This window comes from Lycium ferocissimum, chromosome 8 (assembly GCF_029784015.1).
Source record: "Lycium ferocissimum isolate CSIRO_LF1 chromosome 8, AGI_CSIRO_Lferr_CH_V1, whole genome shotgun sequence".
Classification (NCBI taxonomy): Eukaryota; Viridiplantae; Streptophyta; class Magnoliopsida; order Solanales; family Solanaceae; genus Lycium; species Lycium ferocissimum.
This window is the reverse complement of record NC_081349.1, coordinates 40,282,662-40,295,367: the sequence shown is the minus strand read 5'-3', so window position 1 is coordinate 40,295,367 and position 12,706 is coordinate 40,282,662. Positions and strand designations below refer to the sequence as shown.

Sequence of the window (12,706 nt, the reverse complement as noted above, 5' to 3'; positions counted from 1 at the left end):
TATCAAACTCAAACTCATTCTAATACTTTTCTTAAATTAGAAGTTAACTAGTTTAATTTGATGTACTATTCGCCAATTCTTTAAGAAGAATTAACCTAAATAGTCGTCCACCCAACCGCTTAAACGTAAATAGCTCACATATATAATATATGTAGAATCCATATATAATGTGTATAAGTACCATATATAATCAGTATATATGTATACTGACTAGGAAAGTAAGCAATGAATTTAGCCTGCTATTTGCTATTCTTAACAATTTAGTAGTAAATTGTCTTGCATCCACAGTTGGATCTATGGTTTTAAGTAAGAGGACATAGTATCATTACATTTAACTAATCTTTTGTAGTAACAAATAATATGAACTTAGTATAAACATTACACATTTTTAAGAAATTTCAACTCCATATATATGTATTTTCTTTTGTACAGCTCCATATGTATGTATATATGTATATGTTTGTATGTTTGCAACATATATATATATTTAGTCAAACTGAATGCTGATGCTTGGATTTTTTCATTTTAGGCTGAAACCAAGAGATTTCACGATTCCCTTCTTCATTACTACAAGAAGATAATTGTTGCTGGCTAGAAGATGGTACTGCTTCAGCCTGTAGATATGGTGCCAATGGTCGTAGTGCTGAAGTTGGAGTTTCCATTTCAGCCTGCAGCCATAATAAACAACAAAATATATAATTGGTCTCTTATCATAGAAAATAATGGGTTGATATACATACTTTTTTTTGTTATAATCTACATATACGCCTTTTGTGTAGGGCCAATATAAGGGAAACGCTTTCTACCAAAAGTTTTTTTTATTACTAAGACTTAAACCTGAAACCTTTAATTAAGGGTGGAAAGATTTGATCCATCCCACTACAGCTGTTGATGACTAGCACATACTTTGTTTTTGTCCTAATCTCAGGGGTTAGAAATGCGCAAGGGGTTCATCCAAACTCCCTTAGCTGAAAAATTACATTAAATGTACAAGGTCAAAAGTATTTTTTATGTATCCCCTTGAATTTCGTATGTTTACTTCCATATATTCTGAATTCTCTTAGTGAAATCCCAACTCAGTCCTTTGCCTAACCTCAGTAGGAATGTTTCATTCATTGGACTCTAATCAATGCGTGTCAGGGCAGATCTACAATACATGTTACGGTTCAGTAGAACCCAATAGCTTTGATCTAGACTCTGTATTTGTGCTAATTAGTTATTCACTTAATATGTATAAATATTTCATTTCAAACAAATAAACTTACAATTCTGGAAATGCCTTTGAATGGGTGGATGAAAGAAAGGGATTTTTTTTTTTTACCGTTTGGTGCACTCCATGTAAACTTGATGACACAAATTAAAAGTAATGTATACACAAGTTTACTACTAGCTCCCTCTATTTTAATTTGTATGACATAAGTTATTAATAAACATTAGAGTTATAAAAGAAAACATACAAGAAAAGAAAGTATCTAATTACCTTGGCAAAAGAGAATGAAGTTTGTAATGGAGTGATAGCTGGGAAGACCCTATTTGAACATTGTGATTGCCTAAAGTTTTCATCAGTTAGGGAGCTAAAACTTCCTTCTGCGCTTGTTTGGGACATTGCAGGCTGCCATAACAAACAAAAAGTCACATTACTAATATATATTTAATTAATACTAGTCTCATAACTGCATAAGTACTTAGACAGAATGTGTCTATAAATCATATCATTAAGGGTAGGATTGAATGTTTAAAGCTATCTTTTGTTTTTAAAATGGAAAGGTATTATTCTTTTTTGGATCGATTAAGGAAAAGTGTCACATAAAATGGAATAGAGATATGTGTGATAATATTAGCCCATGAAAACATGATCCGCCCAATTTTCTCGAGTTTGGACGGGTTAATGACCCACCTTTTTATTAACTCAGTTCATTTTAACCCGCCAAATTCAGCTCATCTTAAAAATTAGGCTGATTTAGGCTAGAATTGACCAATGAAAAAACTTTGCCAAAATATAATATATTTTTTTTGTTTTGTAGGTTAGATATATGTAATAAAGGAAAGAAAGTAGTACTTGGTAATTAAACAAAGAAGAAAAGATGAAATTAAAATTTGGTAAGAGTTGGGTGGGTGGGCTATGACACATTATTTAGCCCATTTTGATCCAGTCCATCCCTGCCCAAATAACATTTAGACGAGTTAATGACCTAATTCAACTCATTCCTCCTAAATTCAGCTCAATCCGCCTATTTAACACCCCTAAAATAAAAGAATTCTGAAAATAAATGAGATGTATTTTTGCTTCAAGAGCTCACATTGACAAATTTGAATGAAGTTTGTAAAGTGAGAGTTGGTAAAGTCCTGGTTGGGTGTTGTGATTGCTGAGAATTAAAGGTCCCTTCTTTATGATAAGTGTCGCAACTTATACTTGTTGTTTGGGACATTGCATCATAAACAGTTGAGGATGGAATGTTCATAGAGCTGCATACAAGACATGAACTTAATTAATTATTTAACATATATAATTAATGATTAATTTTATCATTAAAACTGATATGATAAATTAAGATCCAAACCTTTGAGAAAGAGAAGATGTTTCTGAGGCAGCATAGAAAGGACTATTATTGTTGTTCTCATAAGTATATTGGTAATTATAATCTTCAAGGTCTAGCCATAAGTCATAGGGGTGTTTCTCCAATGAGGGATTTGTTTCCTCAACTTGTGTGTTATCCATGTGTTGGAGGAGTGCATTTATTTGCTATAAAAAAACCCCAAATAAGAAATAATAACAATAATAATCCGTTAGCAGAACCAGTATATAGAATTAGTGGCAGAAACAAGAATTTATACGAGGGGATTAAAAAGAAACTACAATATCATACTTAGGATTTGAACCCCTTATCGCAAGAAATAATTTGAACCCCCTTGTCAAAATATTACTAGAATTTTTCCTTGTGTCAATGAGATTCAATCATTTATATATATTAAAAGAAAAAAAAAACTCATTTTTCTCTTTTGTATATTTTTAAATGATTACCTCCACATTATCTTCATAACTTGATGTATGATTGCTCGAGAGTTGGTCCTGAAACGGAAAAAAGAAGAAGATTTTTTTAAGCAAAATCATAATCTTGGTTATTTGGGGAAAAATAAAAGTATGCATATCCATACCATTCTTTGTCTAACTTGGTTCAGGGCAACTTGAAGACGTTTTTCACACAAATCAAGCTCATGGAGTGATGTAATTCTCTGTGTATCTGGTTCAAATATTCTTTAAATAAAGTCAAAATATGAGAAGAGAATAAATCAAATAACTATTCAAAGCATTAAGAAAAAAAAAAGAAACAAAATATCTTATCATATAAAGAGGATGAATAGAAATATATCGGCTAAATCAAAATTAGGTGCAAAGAACCAATCAAAATAATCTAGTGGATACATTAGAAATACAGAAACAAATATAATAATTAGATCAGAGAATATGATTATATTATAAGGTTTCAATTCACCAGACAAAGCAAACTCAAATTTAGGTAATATGAAATTATTAGGCCAAAAGCTCCATTAAGAGCAACAAAAGTCTGTACCAATTGACACAAAAGAGTAAATCCTCTTATCTTATAAGGCCACATTGTAGTAATATCGAATAATGTCAAACTATTAGCAAGAATACAAATACAAGTACATCTCCTTGTTCAGCTATTTGACTTATAGGCCGTTTGGCTAAGTTTTCAAAATCTGCTTATTTTGAAAAGTATTTTTCTAATCCGAATATTTTTAACAAGTACTTTCAAAGAAGAACATTTATGTTTGGCTAATCAATTAAAAAAACATTTGTCAATATTAGAGAAGTAATTTGTGTGGTTAAAGTTCCAAAAGTGCTTATGGAAAAAAAATCACAGTACCTTACTCTCTAAAATAAGCACTTTAAAAAAAATAAAAAAAAATAAACTTTTAAGCTTCCTAGAAATTTAGTCAAACAATTGCTATTAATTTGATTAACTCAAATGAATATTTCTTTCATTTCTTTAATTACCTTAGTAATCCCTCAGCCTCGTCGAGTTTACAATGTAAGCCATTGATTTCCTCTTGAATTTTCTGTAGAAAAAGAAATAGAGGCAATAATAAATCTGAAGTTTGATAATATAACAGTAAGATGTGAACTTGAAAAACAAAAAAAACAGAGAAAATAAATTAATTAAGCACCTTTGTCATGTCATTTGCGTTGATGTATGCAGGATTTATCCTAATTAATTCAATAAAAGAATACTATGGTAAATAATAAACGAAAAGAATTGTTCCAAAAAAAATAAAAAAATAAAATTAACACATGAAAGAAAACAAACCTTTCAATATCGCAGAATTTATCTTCAATTTCAATCTTCCTTAGGTTCCAAAGTACAGACTGCATGGAGAGTGCATTAATGAAGATGAATTGCCTTTTTTACCTCTTATTTTTAGAATAACAACATCTTTGGTTCCCGAAGTTATTGATAAATTCTAATTTTAGTCCTCGTGGTATTTGACTTGACTAAGCACATTTAACTTTTAGTTACTTAAAATGTGCCCTTTTGATTCTTTTGTAAATATTCACAAATTTTCAATATTTATTAATTGTTCCACCATTTAATTAGTAATGTATTATGTAAAACTCGTATTGTTACTCCATGTTTGAGTGCAATATACTTCTAAATTAGTACCAATATAACATATTTCTTACATAAACAGATAACAAGCATACATTTTAATTAACTGAAAGTTAAATACAGAATCAAGTAATGCTCACCTCTTTATTGCTGATATAGCTGCATTTGACCAAAGAAATTTTGTGTTATTAGATAGTCTAGTTATTAATAAAAACACATAAAAGTTAGGGGGAAAAATAACTTAACTAGAAAAGAAACAAAAGTGCTAAAAATAAAATAAACCAAGCAGTGAAAAAACTTACAATCCTCTTTCACTATCGGGGAGACTGATGAGTTCCGAGAGAACATCTTCAATTCTGCATTGATAAAATTTTCTTATTAGGTCCCTGTAGAGGTAAGTGTAATCAAATTTGACTTTAAATTTTTGTTTTCTGAAATTTTCTAAGATTTTATAAATACAAATTATTTGGCTTAATAAAGACATATTATTATATAGTATAGAACATTACCAGTACAAAATTTGACCCTTCTCCTCAGAACATAATTCAAAGGGTCAATTAATATAGTAGTCATATACTCCCTCTATTTCAATATAATTGAATTTTTGAGGTGTCGCACACCCATTAAGAAATCTAATTAATAGCATTAATGAAATAGTCATTTGACTAAATTACCCTATGTTTTTTTCCAAACTTTTCTTAAAGATTGAAATAGTGAGTGTTGGGATATGGAAAAACTATTGAAAAGAAGGGTAACTTTGGAAAAATTTAATAACCTCTTGGACTTTGAACAATTCACTTATTTTGGACCAAAGAAAAAGTCTCAAAAATTCACTTATTTTGGTATGGAGGGAGTTCAAAGGAAGATGGGAAATTATATTTAGACAAAATATCAGTCACTGTATTTGCTTCCCCTCGAATATGTCGCACATGTGGTCGCCCAAAGTATAATGATTTGCATATGTTATTTCCTATGTTGCTCGAACTCTTCAAAAATGTTGCTACACACGTATCGGATTCTCCAAAATTGTACGAATTTTGGAGATTCCAACACGCAAGACGGGATTTTTGAATAGTCCGAATAACATAAGTTTTTCTATATAATTCTAAAATCTCTAAGATTTTATTTCATTGAACAAATCAATCTTCATTTAATTTCAATTTTGGAAACAAATTTAATTGATTTGAATAATCAACAACACGATAGAAATAGAGATTTGAGATAGTTTATTTTTTTTTCGACTGGCTTATTATGCATCGAATTTAATCCACAACATGTGTTTTTTGGGTTTTCATCTATTACAAAGATTATATTTATTGATGGCAAGAGTTTAATTCATCACCTTCTTTTACGTGAATAATGTGTGAGACGACCAGAAGGAGAAAACATGATGATTGCAACATCCACATCACATAAAACTGATAATTCATAAACTTTTTTGAGGATTCCATTTCTTCTCTTGCTAAATGTAACTTGTCTGTTTGTCAAACTCTCAATCTTCAACAATGGCAACTTACTTCGTCCCATAATTTTTATAATCTTTCTATAATTTAGAAAGATATATATATATATATATATAAATATATGAACGTAATAAATAATCAATTAAAAAATGAAAGTTTCATATTTTGGATTGATGTAGAAACACAATTCGAACATATTTTGCGTTCATTCTGTTGTCAGAAACGATCCATTCCATTCCATTAATTAAAAACCTCGGCAAATTGAAATACGAAGTTTTTATATATGATGAATGGAATGGAATGGAATGTAATGAAAAATATCAAGGAAGATTTTAGGGATGAAGAAATGAACCTGATGAGATTTTACATTTGTGTTTTTGGGGTAATGAAGATATTGATTCTCATGGTTTTTAAAGATGAAGAGGAGAAGGAGAAAAATGACAAGTTGATAAGGTTAGTGGTGTGGATAATTGATTCTGTCCTAAAAGAAAGGGGAAGTTGGGGTTCATGGAATATACTTCAATGATCCAATAAATTTATTCATTTTTATTATGTTAATAAATTTACTTGGATTTTTATTATAATAATAATAATAATAATAATAATAATAATAATAATAATAATAATAATAATAATAATAATAATAATAATAATAAGGTTTTAGTACAAAACTTATTGGTGTTAACTAATACTCAAACCAAACACAACATACATTTAATTCTAAGTTTTATATCGGAATTAGCCAAAAGGCTTAATGCTATGGATGTTCCTTGATGATAAACAGTGTTCTTTTAAGCTTATTGTGGGTCTGCTAACAACAACAGAACTTATAGAGCGATCACCAAAAGAGTTGCTACAAGTTAAGATTCACTAGGAAATAAAATCAATTCTGACGAACTAAAAATGTCTTTTCTTTTGGGTATTAATGGAAAAAATCAAATCTAGAGAGCAATTTTGCATTTTTGAAGAGAATACAACAATCATTTTTCCCCTTTTCATATAGAAGAGAAATTTCACCTCACTCTTATACACGTTTAGTTTGGAGGTAGTTTTGGTGGGTGTGATAATTTTTGTTAATTGGAATAATTGCTCTCACTTAGAGGAGCGGATGTAGCTTGATGTTATCATGTTCATCTGAATTCAATATCTTTGATGCAGAACACAAATTTATGCGTAAAGATTCACTATAAATGTAACAAATAGTAGATATGAACCCATAACTCTAAGAATATAATTGGTCCAATGCTAAAAACCTTAAAGATTCACTGGATCCACCTCTTCCTCTTTATCGGGTTGGATTAGCCCACATGGGCTACCCAAAAACCAACACTTATCTTTGGCTCCTCTGAGGATGCTTAAATGGTTAACTTATCTATATAATATGCGCTTAAGAACACGCTCGTAAAAACTTTTTCAAAATTTTGAATCAACAGTATTTAATAAAAACATTTTATCATATATTCACGTACTTAATCAGAACTTACCATAGTTCGAATGTCTATGTAAAATTTACCGACATGTTTAAGGGATTGTCGATTTATTCAGCATTTTTAATTTACACTTCCAAATTATCATAGTAAACTGTAAAAAATCAGTTAGCACCATTCCGTATGCCTCTTTTGCAATGTCACTATCTTCAGGAAATTACGGGCTTGATGTCGTAGCTCAAACAATACATATGCAATTATGCATTAGAGTTAGCAAAATGACGTTCTCGTGCTGTATAAACTTAAGTTGTGCACACTGACCCACATGAAGTTTTTTTGTACTATCAACATAAATTAATATTTTAACACGTGATAGTCAAATTAATTGCCAATTCTACCAAATTATTACTTAGTGTTAATCTTATAGATTAGCTGAATTACTTTATATGTGATCTGATCTTATAATATTTCATCACATTGTATTACTAGGCTCATATATATACATGACCTCGTATGTGTACGAATATGCCTCAAACAAAATTACAACGTTTGTACTTCTCGTAAGCTTAATTTGCTGATGTATGTGTAGATCTTCTTCATGTGATCACTTGGCTAGTAGTCCAAATTAATGCATCCTAAGGCGTCAACTTATGCAAATTGTTTTGGCCTTTTCCAAGAAATAGACAAACTGATTGAAAGAATAAGTGAAGGTACATGCATTCCTCATCTAGTCCTACATATGCCTCAATTATTTTAGAAGTCATTTGATACTCGTCATATATATGTAGTTACGATAGTTGTATCTAACATTTGATTTAATTAAGGATTAGATGTGGGATTGAATATTTAGACAAAGTATTCTTGATCTTAATGTTTCAAATTAACTTATAATTGTACCAAAGGAGAAAAGTGGTTGTCAAAAGAGAAGGGGCTTTGTTGTCACTTATGATTGACTCAAGAGGTGCGGTTTGCTCAAGATCATGAAGAGACAAATGATCCAAGCACCAACGATTGTGGGACTCAACATTCCCCTCCCTCACACCTAGAATTTGACATCCGAAGCATAGACAATATAAGATGGGGCCCAACATCAGGTAAATCATGAACAGATGGCCCTAATATCATGATAAAAAACGGACTTTGAGGTTAATGCAATGTCAAAAGCTAGCTCAAGAGGTGATGATTGTCCAAGATCATATAATTAAAGAAACAAATGATCCAACCCCCAACCAAAAACCCCTCCCTCGGGGTGACGTTGGACATCTGGAGAGTGAACAATATAGGATGGGGTCCAACAAGGGTTAAGCCACAGTGGTAGTTAATTACACTTACGAGTTCGACATAACCAGTAGCTTTGGCTCAGATTCTCTAGTTGTGTTAAAATTCATTTAATGTGTACAAATAATCTAACGAGAAACCACTAAGCAAAACAAATTGTGGTCAAGAATTCATAAATAGAAGTCTTAGCTCCATTTCTGTGGCCCAACATCGGGTAAATCGTGAATGAACTGACTCTGATATCATGATAAAAAATGAATCTTACGCCTAACTCAAATCCATAAGCTTATTCAAGTGGTAAGAATATTGACCAAGACCATATAAAAACACGAATGATCCCGGCCCCAACCCATGTGAGATTCAACAAGGATGAACCATCATGGTACTATTTTCTTTTTCTTAAGACAGAAGATCAGGGACAGCTGAAAATTAGAACTTGAGAGACAACTGAAAGAAAAAACTTCAATCATACAAGAGAGAGATTGGCATATATAATTGATCTGAAATAGGCAGGGTACAATCAATATATAATGGTTATTAGCTGAGAGATCTATGAGGGGAAATTATTGGTCCTTTATACAACATCAATCAGATGTCATTTCGTGAGTAAATGCTGAAGAAAAATTTCTGGGACAAACAGTCGTATATTAATTACTACAAGGATATATCCCTACGTTTCACTTTATTGGACTAGGCTCATTCTTTCACTTTATAATCCTTTTTCATACTGAGTTTAAAATCAAGAAAAGCTTTAGCTATTGCATTTGATGATTAGTTTAAGAACAACTGCGTAAATTAAAATTTGGTAACACAGTTGAATGGATTAAATTGTGTAACTCACTATTTAGTAAATTTTGATTCAATTCATCTCAATCCAAGTAATTTTTTAACGAGTTAACAATATGTTCATTTATCATCCCTTGCTATTTTAACCCCCGCCCACCCAATTGACACCCTTACTCTCAACATCCAACTCTGCTTGAGAGAATGTCACAGCTGTATACAACACGAGAGGAAAATCGATACATTCATGTACCAGATGCAAAAGGGAAAAATTCAAAACAACAGTAGTACGGTTCTATTTACAATGCATGATTACGTGCAAATTGACACGAACACCATATGCTAATAACACCCCTTACAAAATTTTATAGTGCATGCAATGGCTGCGTACAAACTGACACATACATCATAGACTAATAACATTCCCCATAGAATCTTATAGTGCGTGGCTACGTGCAAATTGATTCGGAGACATGTAAACCTCTAACAAAATTTTATAGTATGTGGTTGCGTGCACACTGATACGGACACAAGATAGGTGCATGATCACGCGAATTATTTTTGTATGAATTTAGAAGTTATATGTTAGAACCATAACATTTCGCGATTCATTGGTAAATTGATTTTGATTCTCTATTAACCAACAATGTGGAACTATAAACATGGTTAAAACAAACTGTTTGAAGTCTAGACACAACATGGTACTCAAAGTAAAAATCCTGTTACAAATAATGAAGAAACTAGTAGATTAAGATATGAAGTAATTGAAATAAACCAAATTTGATACTTGAATATTCGGTTTGATACCCTGCTACTAATTCTTACAGAATTTTATAGTGCATGGTTGCGTATAAACTGACACAAACACCATATACTAATAACACCCCTTACAAAATTTATAGTGCATGGTTGCGTACAAACTGACACAAACACCATGTACTAATAACACCCCTTACAAAATTTATAGTGCATGACGGCGTCTAAACTGACATGAACACTGCCCTTACAAATTTTATAATGCATGACTGCGTCTAAACTGACATGAACACCACCATTATGAAAAAAAATCCTCATCAATATTTGTTGATTTAATTACATGATGGAGCAAGCATTAGGGTTGTCATCACTGAACATGGTAACATATGCAGGATCCTCAAATGTTGAAACTGTTCCCGTGGTTGGGTTCTGATCCACCCTTCTAACATAACCAGGAGGAGCCTTCTTGTCATAAGCAGCAGCAGTATAGGGTTGAGCCACCAAATTGTAGGGAACATAGGGCCAAATCTCAACCTTCTTTCCTGTTGATTTTGCCTTCTTTAGCACCTTGTTTGCTTCCATATATCCTGTTACTGTCACCTTTTGCTGTTTCCTGTTTATCTCCACTGATGTAACTCCTGCAAACATTAAAGATCATGATTCAACTCAGTGTAATTTAATCTATTACATTAGGTTAGTTAACATTTTTATCAGGACAAATTACTCCACCGTCCTACTTTATCTGACACGCTTCTGAGCACGACAGGCAAACTATCTAATTTTTGGTATGAATTCAAACATTGAACTATCTAATTTTCGGTATGAAGTCAGACATTGAACTCTCAAGCTTTTCGAAGTCCGTCCTACTTTATCTAATACGCTTCTGAGTACGAAAGGCAAACTATCTAATTTTCGGTATGAATTCGAACATAAAACTTTCAACCTTAATTTTTTAAAGAGATTTACATGTTTACAAAATACTAGGAGTATAAGTCACAATAATTAACAATACAAAACATTTAAAAGCCATATGAAAAAATCGAGATCAAAGAAAAACTTATTTAACTCTCCAAATAGTCACAGAGCGACTGAGAGCAATACTTATCATATATATCACATGAAATTACCTTATAAGTGATCAAATTAAGTGATATTTTAAAACCAGGCATATAACTTAAACTCAATAAAGGAAATAAAATATATGATAAACTTTTATTGAAGTTGCTTAATATAGCGGCTTGAACGAGAGGAGAAATTCAACTCCTATATGTACATGCCAATGTTGTAAAGAAGATAAACCCCTAATGGCATGGGAGAGTTAGACGAATTAATTAAATCCCCATAGTCGGAAAATTAATTACATTGTATAAATAGATTAAAAAAAATTATATATTTATATTTATTATAACTTGTTGAACTCCCATATTAATTTTTTTTTTTTTTTGGATCCGCTTAATGCAGGAAAAGAACCAAAAAATCAACTAGTATAACATGCAAATGCTGTTTAATTTACTTACCACTTAATGATGACAAAGCTTTCTTGACTTTAAGCTCACATCCATCACAATCCATTCTGACTTTGAGCTCCACTGTTTGAAACTGTTTCTTCTTCTTATTGGATTTATGACCACTGCTCATCATATCTGAAATATACTCTAAAGTTCCTCCAAGACCCATATTTTCTTTTTGGTACTTTAGTTTATTATCTCCTTATTATTTATGCTTAAAAAAACTTCTAGCAAAAACACCAAGAGAAGGTTTTAAGGAGAACCAACTAAGAGAATGAGGTGTTATGAGTTAACTTATACTCAAAGCTAGCTTTCAATGAGAGACTTAGCAAGAAATTAAACTTCTCTATATAGTATAATGAACTCTCTCCTAGTTTTTTTCTTTTTGCTTCCTATATGATTTGTTTTCTTTACGCAGGTCTACTTCTTATATAGGCATTTTTGTTTTCAAACGCTGGGTATAAAAGGTATAGGAGGCCCCAAAACATGAGCTTGATATTTTAAGGAGCTCATATTAGCTCATGCAAGCATTAATTTATATTTTATTCTTTTAAAGTAAATATGTATCTTACTTTTGATTTGGAAAAGAAAAAACGCGGCCAGTATCGTAAAAGAATAATGAGATACTATATTATAATGGTATCTTATTAATTTTATTTTATATGACATTATTATTATTTGGGAAATTAAATATCTTTATCATTAATCATAATTTCTTCCAAAAATTTGAAATATATTTAATTATCAAAGTTGTAATTTATCAGACTTCGTATCTAGCTTCTAATTATGTAAACATTTATCGTAAAATAGTACTTATGAAATTAATATTTGACTGGAGAGAAAATAGTAGATTTGACTCT

At 31.1% G+C, this 12,706-nt stretch overlaps 2 protein-coding genes across 2 annotated transcripts; both read right to left on the bottom strand.

The window, feature by feature from the left end:
- Positions 1-231: 231 nt before the first annotated feature.
- Positions 232-6,472, bottom strand: LOC132066936 (agamous-like MADS-box protein AGL66). The gene is made up of 12 exons (XM_059460122.1): positions 5,974-6,472; positions 4,934-4,987; positions 4,772-4,790; positions 4,332-4,390; positions 4,192-4,231; positions 4,022-4,083; positions 3,157-3,256; positions 3,023-3,070; positions 2,562-2,743; positions 2,301-2,466; positions 1,481-1,612; positions 232-668 (listed from the first exon to the last, which is right to left on the bottom strand). Exons 1-12 carry the CDS (start codon positions 6,156-6,158, stop codon positions 492-494), a joined length of 1,224 nt encoding a protein of 407 aa, XP_059316105.1. The 5' UTR covers positions 6,159-6,472; the 3' UTR covers positions 232-491.
- Positions 6,473-10,352: 3,880 nt separating this feature from the next.
- LOC132066935 (heavy metal-associated isoprenylated plant protein 23-like) lies at positions 10,353-12,264 on the bottom strand. The gene is made up of 2 exons (XM_059460121.1): positions 11,856-12,264; positions 10,353-10,976 (listed from the first exon to the last, which is right to left on the bottom strand). The coding sequence occupies exons 1-2, from the start codon at positions 12,013-12,015 to the stop codon at positions 10,675-10,677; spliced, it is 462 nt and encodes a 153-aa protein (XP_059316104.1). The 5' UTR covers positions 12,016-12,264; the 3' UTR covers positions 10,353-10,674.
- Between the last annotated feature and the right edge of the window lie 442 nt (positions 12,265-12,706).